Source organism: Syzygium oleosum, unplaced genomic scaffold (genome assembly GCF_021117445.2).
Source record: "Syzygium oleosum isolate NSW1041296 unplaced genomic scaffold, Sole_v2.1 Sole_v2.08, whole genome shotgun sequence".
In the NCBI taxonomy this organism is placed as follows: Eukaryota; Viridiplantae; Streptophyta; class Magnoliopsida; order Myrtales; family Myrtaceae; genus Syzygium; species Syzygium oleosum.
In genome coordinates, this window is record NW_026607492.1 from 11,534,446 (window position 1) to 11,554,193 (window position 19,748).

Sequence of the window (19,748 nt, forward strand, 5' to 3'; positions counted from 1 at the left end):
ATCGCATGTCGCATAGAGTAGCTTAATTATAAATTGCATACCATGTTAGAATAGATATACTTTCTACGTCATTGCATTTAGATTAATTGCATTACATGCATTACATATAGGTTAATTTTCATTTAAATAAGTGAAAATCCTAAAAAAAATTGAGTGAATTGCGTGTTAATTAGAAATCATAGTTAGGTTGTTGATATGATTTTTTAACTAACATTTCAGATGCTTTCATACTCTGAGGTAAGTAGTTTCTTCCTTATCCTCGCATTTCATTCACTGCTTTGTTTTATTGGGTGTTAAATAATGGTTGCGAACTCGCATAATTACCGCACATGTTAGAAATAGGTTTAAAATCAATCCAAGCTGCCTACAAATATTTTTTTTTTTAATAAAAGAGAAAGGTAGCTAAAGGGAGTTAGAGGAATTTAACATAATCAAATCTCCAAATTCATAATCTATGGTACTCCCGATACTTTACTTGGGTTTCTAATCTACCTACCAAAAATAGATTAGTAGGGACTCCAAAATGAAAATGAGATTTCGAACCTTAAGTCACAAATTGATATGAGCTTGGGAGAGCCCGAGTTAAGTCTAGGCTTAATAATCCATTAGCCGAAACCGTTGGTGGTGCACCCTGAGGTTAGGTCGCAACAGTTGGGACCTGAATATTCTTCACTACGTCAACAAATTACATCTTAGAGCTTTTTTCCTATAGTGGATGAGGTTTTCTCCCAAGCTCTTTGTTCGACACTTACTGAGAAAATCTTCACCACAGCTTTGGAGAGAAGTGCTATGGTTTCTCATAGCACCAGTGGACGTAGAACTCGGGGTTATGGTTATAGGGGTCGTGGACGAGGTTTTGATCCGACTGGAGGTCGTGGTGGTCGTGATGGTGGTATTGGTGGTCGTGGCTCTCGCTGCTACAACCATTGTCAGAGAACTAGACATGCAGAGGCTTATTGCTTCACTCTTCTTCCTGAGTTCCAACCTATTGTTGCTTTGCCTATGTTGATTCTCTAGTAATAACTTCACCAGACCTCCTACTGTGCATGGTACAGGTGATACTATTACACTGTCACGAGCTGAGTATGATGCATGGGTTCACTCTCATTGGGTGACAGGCTCTTCAGCTCCTACTGTAACTCTGGTACAGACTTCCAAAGGTAGTTCATCTTGTTTACTATCTAAACTGTCTGATTCCTGAGTTATAGACTCTAGAGCCATTCGTCATATAACTAGTAACCCAAGCCACTGTCTTCATTTCATTCTACATATCCTGAAGTGTCTAATTCTATCACATTAGCTGATGGTTCACAATCTCATGTTACCGATACTGGAGTTGCTCACTTAAGTCCTTCTCTCTCTCTATCATCTATCTTACACCTCAAATCTCCATATAATTTGATTTCTGTTGTTCATTGACTAAGGAATTGAATTGTTCGATAACCTTCTCTTCGTCTCATTGTGTTTTTCACGATATGAGGACTGGACAGATGATTGGTGGGGACCCACCCATCGGTGGCCGCGTTGGTTTGTGCTCAGTTCCTTTCACGAGAGGTCCTGGGTTCAAACTCGCCTATCGGTGATTTAAGTGGGGGGTCGTGGCGGTGGGATGCTGCGCTAGCCCCCCTCGAGGACTATTTGGGCATCACCGCTGGTTTGAGCCCTAACTCGCCGGCCGCGCGGACACCTCGATTATCAAAAAAAAAAAAAAAGACAGATGATTGGTGGGGGATATGAATCAAATGGCCTGCACTATTTTGACAAGAAAGTGGTAGCTGTTGCAGTTGTGAAGCGCACATTCTCTTATGTGTATCACATGCATTGTCGTGCCGGTCATCCACCACTGAACATTTTTTGACGTTTATTTCTTGAGTTTGAGTCTGTGAGTTTATTTCAATGTGAAGCTTGTCAGTTTGGTAAATATCATAGGGCATTTTTTCCTTCTCGTTTTCAAAGTCATGTGTCTAGTCCATTTTAGTTAGTTCACTCAGATGTGTGAGGGTTCGTGTTGTGTTTCTGATACTTTTGGTTTTAGATACTTTATTGCATTCGTGGATGATTTTTCTCGAATGACTTGGTTGTTCTTAATAAAAGATCATACTGAGATTTTTCATTTCTTTCGCCAATTTTACTTTGGAGTGTTGAATTAGTATAATACCTCCGTTAAAAATTTACAATCAGATAATGCCAAAGAAATATCTTGCCTCCACTACTAGTTTTAAATCGTTTCTTGATTCTCATGGTATTCTTCATCAAACATCCTGTTCTTACACTCCATAGCAAAATGGTGTAGCCAAACGCAAAAATTGTCATCTCCTTGATGTTGCTCGTTGTCTTATGTTTCCTATGCATCTCCCTAAATATTTTTGGGGCCATGCTATCTTACGGCATGTTACTTAATTAATTGGCTTCCAACTTATGTTCTTTAGGGGGAGACACCATTTACTATTTTACATCCAGATCATCCTCCCTTTGCCTCTTTGGTTGTATTTGCTTTGTTCATCATCTTACTCCAAACCTTGATAAGTTAGATTCTTGTGCTAGGAAACGTGTCTTTGTAGCGTATTCTCAAACTCAAAAGTGTTATAAATGTTATACTCCCACTCATCGTCATCTTTTTGTGTCGGTTGATATGACTTTCTTTGAGGATCAAGCTTATTATGATACTTAGTCAGTACCTACGGTGGCTACTGAGGGTGGCGGATGTGTTATCCCAGCACTTCCTCCACTCTCCGTACCTTTAGCACCATCGACAGGATTTCATTTTGCTGAGTGCATATATCATCGGCGTAATGTAACTCCTACCACAGTAGTATAGGTCCCACAGACATATGATTCATCTATTCTTTCGCTAGTTGCAGCACCATCCTCTGATCCTGATCCGCCCGTTACTCTTCGGAAGGGTACACGATCTTATGTTGGTTGTCCTGTGGATTGCTATGCTCATTATTCTGATCTTTCTTCTTCTTGTCTACGTACTCATCATTCTATGTCTAGTTTCTTATCATATGATCGTTTGTCTCTTGCCTTTTTTTACCTTTGTCTCGTCTTTGTCTCCTATTTTTGTGCCTAGCAATGTTGCTGAAACTCTTGCTCATCCTGGATGGCGGCACGCCATGGAAGATGAAATGAAGGCACTTCTTAAGAATTGTACTTAGCAACTCACATCACTACCTAAAGGGAAACAACCTGTTGGTTGTCGTTGGGTTTTCACTGTTAACATTCACTCTGATAGTACCCTTGATCGATTAAAAGCTTGGTTAGTTGCTAAAGGATATACTCAGACGTATGGTATTGATAATGATGACACTTTCTCACTTGTAGCCAAAATCCCATATGTTCGTGTTTTTATTTCCTAGGCAGCACACTTTGGCTAGCATATTCAGTAATTGAATGTCAAAAATGCCTTCTTACATGGTGATTTAGCTAAAGAAGGATATATGGAGCGACCACCTGAGTTTATTGCTCAGGGGGAGAATCTGGTGTGTCGTTTACATGAGCCCTTATATGGATTTAAGCAGTCTCCTCGTGCTTGGTTTGGTAAGTTCACTGCTGTAGTTACTAAGTTTAGGTTAAAATAGTGTCAAGTAGATCATTCGGTATTTAGTTCTGTCTTGGTGGTATATGTGGATGATATTATTATCACCGATAGTGATTTGGATGGTATCCAATGACTTAAGCAGTTTCTACATACAACATTCAATACTGAAGATTTGGGACGTCTGCGACATTTTCTTGGGATTGAAGTTGCCCACTCACAGGCGGGTATCAATTTATCACAACAAAAATATGTAATTGATATTCTTAATGAGGTTGGATTTCTAGGAGCAAAACTAGCTGATACACCTATGGAGCCTAATGTGAAACTTGATGCAGAACATGGAGAACTGTTATATGATCCAATGAAATATCGAAGATTAGTTAGTAAGTTGAACCATCTTACTGTCACAAGGCTTGCTATATCCTTTGCTGTCAATATAGTGAGTCAGTTTATGAGTTCCCCTCGTACTACTCACTGGGATGCTGTATTGCGAATTATTAAGTACTTGAAGGGAACACCAGATAAAGGACTACTTTTCAAGAATTATGGTCATCTGAACACGATAGGATTCTCTAATGCAGACTAGGCTGGATGTCCTACTGATAAGAGATCTACATAAGGGTATTGCATATTTCTTGGAGGTAATTTAGGTTCTTGGAAAAGTAAGAAACATGTGGTTTCCCGATCAAGTGCTGAAGTAGAATATAGAGCTATGGCACATGTGATATGTATATTGCTCTGGTTAAGGATGTTATTATTAGAAATTGGTGTGTCAACATCAAATCCATCGTTGCAAACAATCCTGTCTTCCATGAGCGAACCAAACATATTGAGGTTGACCGCCACTTTATACGAGAGAAGGTCCAGTAAAGAGATATCATTCTTCAACATGCAAGCATAGAGGATCAACTGATAGATATTTTTAATAAATTTCTACAGGGGAATAGAGTGAGTTTCTTATGTAACAAGTTTGGACTATTTGATATCTACGTTCTAACTTGAGGGGGAGTGTTAGAAATATGATAATAAGGGTAGAATTGTAATATTATGTTTAGAGGGGTTTACGTTATATTTTATACATACATATATATATATATATATATATATATATATATTGTAATTCCTTCATTAAACATAATAAGACAAATCATTATCCTCTCAAACACTATTGATGCACGAAGAGCCACAATACGACCGCTCCACTGTTTGCTAAAGTTCATTCAATCTCTAGGACATGTACACCATGGAAAAAAATGATATAAAATACAATCATAGAGGCAGAAGAAGAAATGTTTCGCTTAATTGGGCAACTCATGAATCTTAGTGTGAATCATGTAGGCTTTGGCTATTTACATGCGGATGAAGCCGCATCTCGGAATCTTCTTTCTCACAGTACTTGGCTGGAGCTTCAACCTTTACGGTGATTCTTGCTTGCTCTGCTTCATTGCCCTTGCCCCATAGGACAGACTAAAGTCCAGCAATGATGAACACACCACCCACCAATTTGAAATTGAAAAGGAAACAAAGAAATCCTAGTTAATATCATTGCTAATTTATAGATAGTCCTCCGCATAAATTGTACCAGTTTGCATTTCGTATATCCTAACCTAATGTTGCGGTAAAATAGAACCTAGAGTTTCTTGCGAAGGAGCGCCCATCTTAGGAGTTTCGACATGATGAGCAACAATCTTATGATGAACACAGCCCCCACCAATCTGAAATTCAAATGGAAACAAGATTGTCTCAGTGAATCCATCATTTCCAATTCATAGACAGTGTCGAATATCTAAATTCGATCCTATCAACGATGCAAAAAAGTAATGAAAATTCGCACAACACAAGAATTTACGTGGTTCAGCAGGGGAGATGTTCTGCCTACCTACGTCCATGGGGAGAAGAGATCCGTTTCACTAATAACATAGAAAAGTGTACAGCCACTCTTTCTCACCTCTTGCCTCTATTCTAGAGACCTGTTTCGCCCTAAATATATATAGCGAAACCCTACATGGCACAAATTACAAAATTGCCCACATAGCCTAAAATATTTAGCTTTCCCATATAAATCCTTCTATGAATGAACATAAAATGTCTCTGAGCGGGACCCCTGTGCTGTCCAGTCGTCAGGGGACCTTTCAGAACTGCCTCATAAGGATCTTGGATAACAGAATACAAGACATCATCCTCAACAGACAGTCCTCCATAGAAATTATATAACTTCGCATTTCGTACATCCTAACCTAATGTCACCGTAAAATGGAACTGACAGAGTTTTTCTCATGAAGGAGTGCCCCTGCTTAGGATTGTCGACATGACGAGCAACAAAAGGCTAAAGAGAGAGGTGTTGGGTGGACCTTTTCTGTTGACACACCAAGACATAATGCAAAACGCGAGCCCAAAACACACAACACCCTGAAATTGAATAACCATTACCCTTATCTTTGTGCAAAACATTCCCCATACTATTAATGCACGAGGAGCCGCAATAAGGCCACTTCACTATTTGCTTAAGTCCATTCAATTCTAGGACACATACCATATAGAAAACTGCGATCAGCCGGATCCCAGAGATCAATGACCGGCAACATCAGTGTTGTGGTAGATAGCAGCATGGAGATTGCACACTTGATGCTTGCTAGGAGACACATCAGTGTTGTGGTAGTGTAAGGAGCTACAAATTTATGACTTAATTTCGACTGAATTTGTTACGAAAAGAAGCATTGAGAGATCGAAGCGTACTCTCAAACTTCCTCTTTGACATAAATTTCGCCCTCCAGATATGGATATAAAATACATTCATAGAGGCAAAAGAAAAAATGTTTCACTTATTTGGATGATGAACCAAACTGACTGGCCAGAAGTGCTACAAAAGAGGCAAGGTCTCGAGGAGTAGCTTTTGTGGGTGGAGCGTTCATCTGTCAGTTCTCTACATATTTCAAATGAATGTCAAAGTTATTACCTGCAATGGTGTGCCAATGGTAAAACGAGAGCAGCATCGCTCTGCCCACGCTTCACCCTTGCATAGCAGTGTTCCCAATCACTTTCGCTCGCCCTATCTTCGTCTTGATACTGAACGATACTTGTATATTGAAAAACACATAATAGATTATGTGAAAATGGACAACATAGTTAGAGTAGAAGAACTTGATTGCATATTGGTTAAAAATGAGTTCGATGAAGGATGACGGATCAGTTTGTTTGAGGAAAAATCATTTCCAACAAAGTGTTTTCGGATTTTCCAATGTTATGATTATGGAAAACTACTCAATCAATGGAAAGCATTCTTTATTTGACCAAAAAAAAAAAAATGAAAAGCATCTTTTATGGACCGAAAACAAAAAAATTTAGATAAGGAAAAACAACTTTCACTTCTGATAAAAAAGAAATCATTTTCTTACTTCATATTTTCTCGGCTCTCTTTCTTATCAAATGAGAGTCAAATACCCGAAAACGTTTTCCATCACACTTTTCAACATACCCCCAAACAAAGGAAAATAATTTCCACATAACATATTTTCTTTTATCACAAAATTTTCAATGAAACAGACACACCCCATGATTGGTACAGCATTTGAAGATCAAGGTGCACACAAATGTGTCGGCCAGGAGGGTATTTGGTCATTGCGCATACGATCATAGGACTCAAATCATTGAGGCCCATAAACAAAAACAGAAAACTCGTTTCATGAAAGCCCCCAATTTGTTTGAAAAGGAAAACTTACCTTTGCTTTCCTTAAGAGATATGTATTATTTGTGCGATATAAGGACTATACAATATCATCAAATTTTAAATAAAGTTTTATCGAATTAAATTTTCGTAACAAAAAATACTTCAATAGATTGTGAACAATTGTTTTTTCTCTTATGGAACTAGGCCTTCGGTGCTTAGGTCTCGACCATAGCCTTAGGGCACTTGGGATCCAAAGCAAAATCAAATTAAATAAAATTAACGAAAAGTAAAGACCTGAGTCATATCGGGTAAAAATAAACAAAACCTTATTATTAAACCTCGGAACAAGACCCCGTGAGCTATGAGTCAATATCAAATATGTGCTATTTTAGGGTGCATGAATAACGCACCGGAGGCCAGGTTCCAATCTGATGATATGAAAATTTATTGAAGTATTTATGTTATGAAAATTTAATTTGATAAAATTTTATTAAAATCTGATGATATAGAATATATGGGACCTTGTATCCCGTGCAAGCCTGCATAGGACAAGAAAAGCAAGTTTTCATTTTCAAGCGACAAAATTCATTTTTAAATGGGAAAATTTCAAATAAGGCCCCAAAGTGGATGAGTTTTCTCAAAAGAGGACCCGAAGTTAACGTTGTCTCGAATAAGGATCCGAGGTGACCATTTAGTCTCAAATAAGGACCTCAAATCTTCCGGCGACACAACTAGGGGCATAATCATCCAAGATATTTCTTTTTTTATCTGTTCACTGTTCATCTTCTTCATGCTTGCGCTTGGAGGAAAGTTGCAGCTCTTGAGTTCACCTCCATCTTCTTCTTCAACAACAATGGCGTCCTCAAGCTCACCAACGAAGCGAGTCGCCTGATGGGCCACGCTTTCTACTACTCCCGTTCCAGTTCAAAAACCCAAAGGGTGGCGACGTCTCCTCCTTCGTCTTCATTGCAGTCATCGAGCGCTCGAATCTCAACGGCCATGGCCTCACCTTCGCCGTCTCTGCTACCATGGACCTCTGAGCCCTACCCAGCCAATATCTGGGCCTCCTCAGCGCCAACAACGTCAGTTCTTCAACTACCTCCTCACTATCGAGCTCGACACCGTCAGAACTTCAAGTTCTAGATCTGAATCTGAAGAGTGGGAAGGCGATCAGGCGTGGATTGATTACGAATCGGGATGACATCGGATCTCCCCGTACCTGATTCGACCCATTTTCTGCGTTCCCCTTGTTTTCCTTGCCTCCGTTAAGTGTTTGCCTTCCTCGGAGAACCAATCTGGTTCATGAACTTGAGTGGAGTCTTCGCGTCGATGCTCGCGAGACCTCGGAGCAGTCCCCGCGGCCTCGGGCTCGAAGTCTTCCGATTTTGGTTCGCCAGCGTCGAGGCCTTCCATGAGCTCCCACACATTGATGACTTCAAGGCTTCCTCGCCGCGAGCCGGCGACCCTCCCTTCAATCTTCTGCTTTGTACGGTGATTTCTTGTTGCTGCGGGGGCGTCGGTGGCGAAGGCAAGCCTCGCTCGTCATTGTCCGGCTGAGCATGCCAAGTAAGTCTTTGGAGGTGAGGAGACCACATGGGACGGGATGGGTCGTGTGGCCGCCATTGATGACGACCATGACCATGACGAGGATGATGCTCACGATCTTGCTCCCTGATGAAGATGAACAGTAAAAAAAGGAAAAGAAAAAGAAAAAAAAAAAAGAAATGGCTTTGGACAAAAATACCCTTGCTCGTGCCACCGGAATAAGCACATGCTCGCCGACCGGCGAAGATTTGACCGGTCGGTAAGCTCAGACCCCTGTTTGAGAAAAAATTTATCACTTCAGACCCCTATTTGAAACTCAATAATCACTTTAGACCCTTATTTGAGACAACATTGACTTTGGGTCCTCTTTTGAGAAAACTCATCCACTTTGGGGCCTTATTTGAAATTTTCCCTTTTTAAATTTCAGCCAAACACCGAAAAAGATATTGCAATGTCCCTCGGAGAATCACTTTTTTGAAAATATTTTCCGGAAGTGCCAAATTTTTCACAAAACAAATATAGCCTAAATTAAATTGGAGGACATAGAGCACGGGAAATCCCATGCAATACATATCGATAATACAATCTATGCGCACCGAAACATAATCTAAGCGAACTCAAATGTCCTAATTTCAAATGAGATACAATCTAAACGAACTTGGGAAGTGAATATTCCACAACTCTTTCTTCTTGCTTCACAACGCAACAATAGGAAAAAGGGATACGATCGACTTGATTTCTAACGACCGGGGCAACGGCGCAACAACACAAGAACTTCGGGGGGCACCAATTGTAATTACACCAAAGTTGCGGGGCAACAAACCGGAAAACGAAAGAACCGACCATTATTTCTCCCTCGTCCTCCAGCCCTGTCTCCCCCCGTCTTCTCTCTCTCCCTCCCTCTCTCTATCTCTTCCCCCTTCTGTGTCAGCAGTAGGGCTCCCCGTTTCGCTCCTCCTCCCTCCCCGCTCGCTTCCCCCGGCGCACGTTACCTCCTCGCCCGCTATCTTGCGCCTCCGGAGGTAAGCTCTTCCCGTTTCCCCTTTCTCTTGCGATGCGCCCAATCACTGCGACGAAACCCTAACGGCTTAGGTCATTTCCGAAGCTCTCCGCTTCGTTCAGCTGATTAGCTCGATCAGTCATTGCTTATGGGAGCTTGGGCAGCTTTTTGATGAGTACCGTTGTTTTTTTTTTTTGTCCTTGTTTGATCAGGGTGAAGGGGAGTGTGTCCCTGTTCGATTCTGCCTCTGTCGGATCTTACGTTGTTTAGATCTTGTGAGCTTTTGAGTTGATTCGTGTTGTCGGGGGGCGGGGTGGGCGGGCGTTCGTGCGTGCGTTGATGCGTTGGCGGAGATCTGAATCCGCCACGGGACGACGAGTGAAGTGTTCGGGTCGGACATGGCCAATCCTGGGGTTGGGACCAAATTCGTGTCGGTGAACCTGAACAAATCTTACGGGCAGCATGCGCAGCACCACCAAGGGAGCTCTTATGGCCAGGGTCGAACCCGGGTTGGCGGTCATGGCGGTGGCGGTGGAGGCGGAGGTATGGTGGTGCTTTCGCGGCCTCGCAGCTCGCAGAAAGCTGGGCCCAAGCTTTCTGTTCCACCCCCCTTGAACTTGCCGTCTTTGAGGAAGGAGCATGAGAAATTCGATACCTTGGGAACCAGCGGCAGTGCTGCTGGTGGAGGGGTGAATGGAAGCGGGATGAGGCCCGGTTCGTCCGGCATGGGATGGACTAAGTCTGTGAACGTCGGCTTGCAGGAGAAGGAAGTTTCCGGTTCTGGTGATAAGGGCGTTTCTGGGGCAGTTGATCTGGATATGCATAGTGCTGTTGCTGCGTTGAATAAGGGAGGTAGTGCATATATGCCACCTTCGGCTCGGTCTGGACCTGTGGTTTCTGCATATCTGTCAGTGGAGAAAGTTACAGTTTTGAGGGGAGAGGACTTCCCTTCTTTGCGAGCTGCAGTTCCTGCTGCATCTGGCTCCTCACAGAGGCAGAAGGATGGTCTGAATCTGAAACAAAAGCAGTTAGCAGGTGAAGACGCTGGTAATGAGCAGAGGCCAAGCTCTCACATGAGCTCCCTTGTTGATATGCGTCCTCAAGTGCTGTCATCCCGTCATAGTTTTGCTAATGGAGTCCATGACAATGGGGATGAGAATCATACTTTTGGCAGTTCTCGAACGTCTGAGCAGAGTCGGAAGCAGGATGATTACTTTTCAGGGCCACTGCCTCTTGTTCGATTGAATCCAAGGTCTGATTGGGCTGATGATGAGCGTGATACTAGTCGTGGTTTGATAGAACGTGGCAGAGACAATGTCTTTCCAAAGAGTGAAGCCTATTGGGATGGAGATTTTGATATGCCCAAGGCAAGTTTTCTGCCTCACAAACCAGCTCATGGTTCTCTCGACAGGTGGGGTCAGCGTGACAATGAAACTGGAAAATATTCTTCCAGTGAAGTCCATCGAGCAGACCCCTATGGCAGAGATGTGGGAATATCTGGTGGCGAAGGCAGGGAAGGAAGCTCATGGAGAATTTCTTCCCCCATTCCAAAAGGCGGAGCTGGTGTACAAGAATCCCGAAACGACAGAAACAATCTAGGTGTCAGGTCATCTATGTTGAGTATGGAAACAAAAAAGGATAACAAGCACGTCTCTTCACCTTTTAGAGATGGTGCGCTAGATGATCTTGGAAGGAAGGAGATTGCCTTTGGACAAGGCGGGAGACTGTCATGGAGCAGCAATTTGGATTCATTCAATAGTCGAGGAACAGAGCGGATTGCGAGAGACCGTAATGGCTCCGAACAATTCACCAAATACCCCGGTGATGGTCCGCAGAGTAGTTCAGCATCCAAAAGCTCATCTGGTGGTAAAGGCCTTCCTCCTCTGAATGATCCAATACTTAATTTTACAAAGGACAAACGTCCGTTTTCAAAGAATGAAAAGCCTTATCTGGAGGACCCTTTCTTAAAAGATTATGGTGATGGACGGGATTCTGGAAGCCTGGTAGGCGTGGTGAAAAGGAAAAAAGATATGCTTAAGCAGGCAGACTTTTATGACCCTGTCAGGGAGTCTTTTGAGGCTGAACTTGAGAGAGTTCAGAAGATGCAAGAGCAGGAACGGCAGCGCATTCTCGAGGAACAAGAAAGAGCCTTGGAGCTTGCCCGTCGGGAAGAGGAGGAGAGAGCTAGGCTAGCCAAAGAGCAGGAGGAAATGCAGAGAAGGCTTGAAGAAGAAGCCAAAGAAGCTGCCTGGAGAGCAGAACAAGAAAGGTTGGAAGCCTTGCGCAGAGCTGAGGAACAGAGGATAGCGAGGGAAGAGGAGAAGCGGAGGGTTCTCTTGGAGGAAGAAAGGAGAAAACAGGCAGCTAAGCAAAAGCTTTTGGAACTAGAGGAGAGGATGGCCAAGAGGCAGGCTGAAACAGTAAGAGGTAGTAGCAACTCCTTAATTGCAGATGAGAGGTATGCAGCATTGCTGAAAGAGAAAGATACTTCAAGGGTTGCAGATACAGGCGATTGGGAAGATAGTGAAAATATGGTTGAGCGGATTACTACTCCTGCATCTTCTGATTCTTCTACTTTCAATAGAACATTTGACATGGGCAGCAGGCCAACTGTTTCTCAGGATAGTTCAATATCGATGGAAAGAGGGAAACTTTCTAATTCATGGAGAAGGGACCCATTTGAGACAGGGAGCAGCTCAACCCTTGGTCTGGCAGAACAAGAGGGTGGTCCTTATGGCCCTAGACGAGATGCATCACATGGAGGAAAAACATTACAGAGGAAAGAGTTCAATGGAGCTGGATCTGTGTCTTATAGGAGTTACAATAAAGGAGGGATGTCAGAGCCTCAGATGGATGATTTCCCTCACACGAGAGGGCACAGGTGGAATCTTGTTGATGGAGATCCTGTTAATAGGAATCCTGAGCTTGATCCTGAGTTTCATGAGAATTTTAATGAGAGGTTTGCTGGTGATGTTGGGTGGGGGCACAGTCGGCCCCATGGTTATCCTTATCCTCCATCTTCTGAACAATTTTATCAGAATTCTGAGGCAGATGGCTCTTACTCTTTTGGGAGGTCAAGGTATTCCATGAGGCAGCCTCGTGTTCTCCCTCCTCCTTCATTATCTTCCATGCATAAGAATGCACATGGAGGTGAAATTGAGCGTCCAGGACCCTCATCTTTTCGAGATAACGAGATGCATCATACAGGTTCTGTAAGAAGTGGATCTACACTGAATGTGGGTCACGGCTTGGGTCATCAAGAGGATGTGGATCATCAATTAGTTGTTGTCGAGCAAGAGAGCACTGATGAGCAGAAACTAGATCCACAGACTGCACCAAGGTGTGACTCCCAATCCTCTCTCTCTGTTTCGAGCCCCCCTGATTCTCCTATTCATCTTTCTCATGATGATTTGGATGAATCTGGGGACTATTCTGTGAAGTTAGCAGCTGGACAGGATGGAGGTTTTCTCATCCCTGAAAAGGAAGCTGTTGTCTTACCGACCAAAGCTGGGCAGGTTGCAAATGCTCCCAGATCTATTTCTAGTGAGGACGAAGGAGAATGGACTGAGGAGAACAATGAACTGTTGCAGGAGCAAGAAGAGTATGATGAAGATGAAGAGGGATACCAGGAAGAAGATGAAGTACGAGAAGCAGATGATGAGATGGGAGATAGACATCAGGAATTTGACGATATTCACTTGGAGAATGAAAGTTCAGCTGGGCTTGTGGACAATTTGGTTTTAGGCTTTAATGAGGGCGTCGAAGTTCCTGTGCCGAGTGATGAGTATGAACAAAGTCCAAGGAACAGAGAAGTTTCTTATGCAGTGCCATCTGTTTCTCTTGGCCATGGTCAAGAAGAGGAGTCCTCAGTCAGACTGAGCAGTGATGTGCGGACTGGTCAACATGTTGATGGTTCTCCTCGATCAAGCATGGATGCTTCATCTAGGCTGCTGCAGGAAGCGGAGAAAGCCATGCAAGGCCTGGTGATTAAGCCTAACAACATTGCTGTGACGTCGGCAGCCTCTCAGATTTTGGATAACACTGATGCTCCTGTGGGGCATGTAGTTCCATCCAGTAGCAACTTGATATTGCATTCTACTGCCCCTGCTGTTGCTACTCAGGCTGAAGCACCTAAGCTTCAGTTTGGTCTGTTTTCCGGTCCTTCCTTGATACCATCTCCTGTGCCAGCTATTCAAATTGGTTCCATTCAGATGCCTCTTCATTTGCATCCTCAAGTTACTCCATCTCTTAGTCCAATGCAACAAGCACATACACCTATTTTTCAGTTTGGACAGCTCAGATACTCATCTGCATTTACTCCAGGAATTGTGTCCATGGCTTCCCCAGTATCACTGGTTCGGCCAAATGTTCCAGCTAATTTTCCATTTAACCATAATCAGGATGGCTCTTTGTCAGTTCAACCAAGTCAAGACATCCCTGCTCAAAATCTTGCGAAAATGGATGATGCATCCCTGTCAGCAGAAAGCCAACCAGGCGTTCCCAGGCACTTGATTCTGCCTCATGATAAGGCAATGAAAAACTTAAATCCATCACCAGCCAGAGTAAATGCAGAAGGCATGTTGACCATGCAGCAGGATCGAGCAGAAAATTCTCAGTTTCTCAAGGGCAATAATGTTCCCGATTTCCAATTAGAGGAGCCAGGCCAACAGAATGAAGGTGGCAAGAACTACAAATTCATGTCGAATTCGAAGAAATGGGAAGGGCAAGGCATAACTGGGGTTCTATCATCTCAGGCCGTCAGGAAAGAGAAGGATTTCAATGGATCAAAGGTTCATGGCTCTGTAAATGGTGGAAAAGTGAAGCATTACGTGTTCAAGGTTAAAAACCCTGCATCAAGATCATCTCTTCCAGAAAATGAGGTTTCCCAGTCAGATTCTTCAGGATATCAGAGAAGGCAGAGACGTACTGTGAGGCGAACCGAGTTCCGAGTTAGAGAGAATGGCGAAAAAAGGCGATCAGCAATCCTTGGTTCACCCTCCCTCTTTGGGCTGGATGACAGGTCAAGTGTAAATGCTAGAAGCGCATTAATCTCAGGAAGAATTGGTTCTGGAAAGGCTGTATTATCAGGTAAACTGCCCAAGCGGACATTTGAGTCTGAAAGTATTAGATCTGGCTCAATTAATACTCAAGAAATGGAATCTCGAAGCAGAAATGAAAAGCGATCTTTAAAAGAGTCCATCTCAAAGAGCCAGTCCGTTCATCAGCCACTCTCTCTTGAGCAAATCCCTAAGAGCAATGTCCATGAAGAAGATATTGATGCTCCTCTTCAAAGTGGTATTGTGCGTGTTTTTCAGCAATCGGGAATAGAAGCCCCCAGTGATGAAGACGACTTCATTGAGGTGAGGTCAAAGAGGCAAATGCTGAACGACAAGCGTGAGCAGAGAGAGAAAGAGATCAAGGCAAAGTCCCGTGTTGAAAAGGTTTCATTAAATTTCTATCTTCTCAACATCTGTTGTTACTGAGATGTTGCTTATTAATGTTGTTTGTACTTTCATTATATTCTAGGTGCCAAGGAAGTCTCGTCCATTGCAAAATACCGACTTCCCTAGTACCTCCAAGAGAATCTCTTCTTTGAGAAGTGGAGAAACTGTTACCACCGGTCACATTGACTTTGCCACCGCAGATGGACGTGGTTTGGCAAATATCGAAGTATCAGTTGGCTTTAGTGCCTTGATGGTGTCGCAACCATTAGCTCCAATTGGGACACCTGCCGCTAAAACTGAAACTCAGGCTGATTCGGTTCCCCAAAAGATCATGTATATACTCTATAAATCCTATAGCTGCATTGAAAGATGAAGTACTTTATTTCAATTTTCATTTTAACCCTCTCTTCGTGCAGGTCCCTTTCAGCTGACATTGGAAAGAACCTTGGGCCAGGCTCAATATTTGAGAGCAAGAATAAGGTCATGGATGATGTTCAACCTTTGGACTCTTGGGGTAATTCAGGAATTAACCAACAGGTTAGTCTCATGCTCCATGGGAAATCGTTGATGGGCTGTCCGGCGATTCATATATTTAAGCACCAACTTCTTGTTTCAGTTGTCTCTCAAGAATTCTATTTTTTCTAGGACACTCATGAATTAGGATCTTTTAGTTGGTTTCTTTGCGTTATAGTTATATAAAAGCTGTGTAACTATCTAAATATTGATTTGATTTTATACGAGTTAAATTGGCGCTTAGTTGCTGTGACAAGCTTTGTTAGACTGGACAGTTTTTATAGGTTGATTCAAAATTTTTTATCAGAAGATCCGTGGAGTTTCCTCGTTTTTGTTTGAAATGTTTGCTTTATTAATGTAAATAAAAAGTACATAGAAAAGTAAGAACTTGCAATGCTCCATGCTTTATCGTCTGATACTGCTTTCTGGATATGATGATTTGAAAGTGATTCATTTATGTTGTAGGTTATGTCCCTTACACAGTCACAACTTGATGAGGCAATGAAGCCCGCAAAATTTGATGCACGTGTTTCTGTTGGAGAATCTAGTTTTACAGTTACTGAGGGTAGTGTGCCATTGACGTCCATATCAGCAAAAGACAAATCGTTTTCTTCAGCAGCAAGTCCAATAAATTCACTGCTTGCTGGGGAGAAAATTCAGTTTGGTGAGCATTTTATTTGTGTGAAGTAATGTACTGCAAGATCCAATTATTGACTTGTGTGTGGTTAATGCTAAACTCAGGTGCGGTAACATCTCCAACAGTTCTTCCTCCTACCAGCCATGCTCTTTCTCATGGGATAGGCCCTCCAAATTCATGTCTTCCGGATGTTCAAGTTTCTCATAAACTTTCTGCAGCTGAAGATGGTTGCATCATTTTCTTTGAGAAGGATAAGAACTCAGGTGAGCCCTGTGTTCATCTAGAAGATAGTGAAGCTGAAGCTGAAGCAGCTGCTTCCGCTGTGGCGGTTGCTGCAATTAGCAGTGATGAGATAGTTGGGAATGGCCTGGGTCGCTCTGTCTCTGTTTCAGATGCCAAAACTTTTGGAGCTGTAGATGTTGACGGGATATGCGCAGGTAGTGAAACCTTTCATAGCTTTGTTGCAAGCATTCTTTTTTGGGTTTAGCGGAACATCTGATTGATCATATATGCTTCATTATGACTTAGGTGTAGCTGGTGATCAGGAGTCTGCAAATCACTTAAGGGCAGAAGAGCCTTTGAATGTTTCTCTTCCTGCTGACCTCTCTGTTGAAACACCTCCCATTTCCTTGTGGCAACCGTTGACAAGTTCACAGAGCACTTCAAGTCAGATGCTTTCACATTTTCCTGGAGGTCCACCTTCTCATTTTCCTTTCTATGAGATGAACCCGATGATGGGGAATCCGATATTTGCTTTTGGTCCCAATGAGGAATCTGCATCTACACAACAGCAATCACAGAAGAGCAGTGCACCCAATTCAGGGCCACATGGGTCCTGGCCACAATGCCATTCTGGTGTAGATTCATTTTACGGTCCTCCTGCAGGGTTTACTGGTCCTTTCATCAGTCCTGGAGGAATACCTGGAGTTCAGGGCCCACCGCATATGGTTGTCTATAACCATTTTGCACCAGTTGGGCAGTTTGGACAGGTTGGCTTGAGTTTCATGGGCACCACTTTCATACCTTCAGGAAGGCAACCTGACTGGAAGCACAATCCTGCATCCGCTCCAATGGTTGGTGAGGGAGATATGAACAATTTAAACGTTGTTCCTACCCAACGCAATCCAGCAAACATGCCTACTCAAATGCAGCATCTTGCTCCTGGCTCACCTCTATTGCCAATAGCTTCCCCTATGTTTGATGTGCCTCCTTTCCAGGTAGTGATCTATTCTTTCTGGCTAAAAAGTCGGATCCCTTGTAGCTCGTCACAATCGTACCTGATTTAGCTCTGGTACTCTTTGTCACTAAAGCATGAAACTACTTCAAGAGTGACTCATCTTGGGATTTGCAGAAGATGACAATAGCCATAAATTATAAAGCAGGAGGTTCATATTCATTGAAACTGAAACAAAAGGACACAGGCCTTTCCCTTTTAAGAGAAAGTATCGGGAAAAAGTGATAAAAGAAAGAAGTCACTTGATTTAGAACCAATATGAATCTTTTATGACAAACTTGCTGGTAACATTGTTTAGAAGAGACATTCTGGCCTCACAGTATCTTTGTATTTTGATGTTAAGCAGCAAGATGTGAATGGGCTGCATGAAGTTATTAATCTTTGTTTTTCTCGTTCAATGTGATATCACAATGTGTTCTTCACTTGGTGAATAAAAGACTGCATGTCAAGGACTTTGCCATTAAAATCCGCATGATAGAATTGTTGTTCTTTGAAGTTTATCTTTGTGGAAGAGCTCTAATATATTCTAAAGGGATCTCAATTTTTGTTGTCATAAAGCCTTGATAAAAGCATTACTCTACTAAATTTAGTCAGGAAAGAAAGAGAACTTTTGCCCTTATTTGTGCACGTGAAATCCAATGTCATATAGATTACAGACTGGATCTTTGTAGGTAAATATAGCATATGGTAGAGGTGGAGATTTAGTAAATTTTTATAACTTCTTCCTTAAGTTGGAGTAAATAAGGTTTATTGTGGATTTGTTGTTGCTGCCTTTTAAGACACTGATTATTGGTTGAAATTTTCTTCTCAGACCAATCCCGAGATGTCGGTTCATGCTCGATGGACTCATCTTCCTGCTTCTCCACTGCAATCCTCTTCAATGTCTTTGCCAATGCAGCAGCAAGCTGGGGCACTTCCTCCACAGTTTAATAATGGGCCTTCTGTTGACCAATCATTAGCTGCCAACAGATTTGCTGAGACTCGCACCTCCACTCCAGAAAGCAGTCGGAATTTTCCTGTGGCAACAGATGCCAGTGACAACCGGTTGGCTGGTGAGCTAGGACTGCTAGACCCATCAAGCTCCAGTTCAGGGGCTTCTACTCAGAGTATTGTCGCCAAGAATTCACCTTTAAATGCCAGCATCAATGCTGGCAACGTTAATCATCAGAATGGCAGTGATAATGACGGATGCGGCTCTGAAACAGCTGCAGTTTTTGAGAATAAATCTTCCCAGCAGAGAAGTATTTCTTCCCAGAATTACAGCAGCTCTTCTGCATATAACTATCCTAGAGGAGGTCCTTCTCAAAAGGGCAATGAATGGCCTCACCGCCGAACAGGTTTTCAAGGACGGAACCATTCTTTTGGTTCAGAAAAGAGCTTTGCTTCCTCCAAGGTGAAGCAAGTATATGTGGCTAAGCAGACTATTGGTGGGAAAACAGCAACCTCATAAAGGTCATGGAAAGGTGATGTGATCATGGCAGATAAAGCGTGACATTTGGTATGCTCCACAATGAAACTTCTTTTTCGGGAAAGAGTCGCTTGCCCTGAAGGTGAGTGCTGAGATCTGGGATTACGTGAGACTATCAAGAAGGAGCCACGCCAAACCTAATAAAACTTGCAGAAAGTATCTCAGGATAAGCATTTTTGGATTATTGTTACTGCTGAGTCCTATAACTGGTGCATCCAGTGTGCTAGTCGATCTGCTGGTAAGGATGCTGCTGTCCTGGGATTATTGTGTGTTTGGCCATTGGTTTTTTTTATCTCTATTCTTTTGGGTTTTTGTGAACTGATTGTTTATTTCCTGGGGGGAGAAAACCTCGGAAATTTGGTGATCCAACTATTTTTTTACCATGTTGGTAACTCTTGATGTGTAGACTGATACGTCCTGTGGAAAATACGTGTTTGTAGCAGAGTATAATACTGATGGCTTTCATCCTTGTCATGTTGATGCGGGGATTTCATGCTTGAGGAAATATAATTTGATATTTCCGGTACCTGTCTTCTATGCGCAACATCAGCGTTTCTCCAAGAATGCAAGTTCGATAGACTCATCGGTGCCAGGCACAGATGCAGGATCTTGTTGGTCGTTACAACCTTATTAGGCACCTCAACTTGTATGTGTATACCTTGTGGAGAATTTTAAGAGAAGTGGCGGAATGTATACTTG

The 19,748-nt window shown here is 42.7% G+C and overlaps 1 protein-coding gene and 1 pseudogene across 2 annotated transcripts; one reads left to right on the plus strand and one right to left on the minus strand.

Moving 5' to 3' along the window:
• Positions 1-4,861: 4,861 nt before the first annotated feature.
• On the minus strand, positions 4,862-7,095 carry LOC130138723 (WAT1-related protein At1g09380-like; annotated as a pseudogene).
• Positions 7,096-9,641: 2,546 nt separating this feature from the next.
• LOC115673859 (uncharacterized) lies at positions 9,642-19,575 on the plus strand. 2 transcript variants are annotated; one of them, XM_030596108.2, is made up of 8 exons: positions 9,642-9,775; positions 9,966-15,194; positions 15,280-15,530; positions 15,614-15,734; positions 16,176-16,374; positions 16,452-16,784; positions 16,876-17,564; positions 18,393-19,575. In XM_030596108.2, the coding sequence occupies exons 2-8, from the start codon at positions 10,152-10,154 to the stop codon at positions 19,029-19,031; spliced, it is 7,275 nt and encodes a 2,424-aa protein (XP_030451968.1). In that variant the 5' UTR covers positions 9,642-9,775; positions 9,966-10,151; the 3' UTR covers positions 19,032-19,575. The 2 variants fall into 2 exon arrangements, with proteins under 2 accessions (XP_030451968.1, XP_030451969.1); XM_030596109.2 differs by having other exon boundaries at positions 9,966-15,173.
• The last annotated feature ends 173 nt before the right edge of the window (positions 19,576-19,748 follow it).

Excerpts from the sequence above, each read along its gene's own strand:
- LOC115673859 (XM_030596108.2), top strand. The coding sequence starts at position 10,152 with ATGGCCAATCCTGGGGTTGGGACCAAATTCGTGTCGGTGAACCTGAAC. Across the intron at positions 15,531-15,613 it reads TCGGTTCCCCAAAAGATCAT|GTCCCTTTCAGCTGACATTG; the intron begins GTATATACTCTA and ends CTCTTCGTGCAG. Across the intron at positions 15,735-16,175 it reads ATTCAGGAATTAACCAACAG|GTTATGTCCCTTACACAGTC; the intron begins GTTAGTCTCATG and ends TTTATGTTGTAG.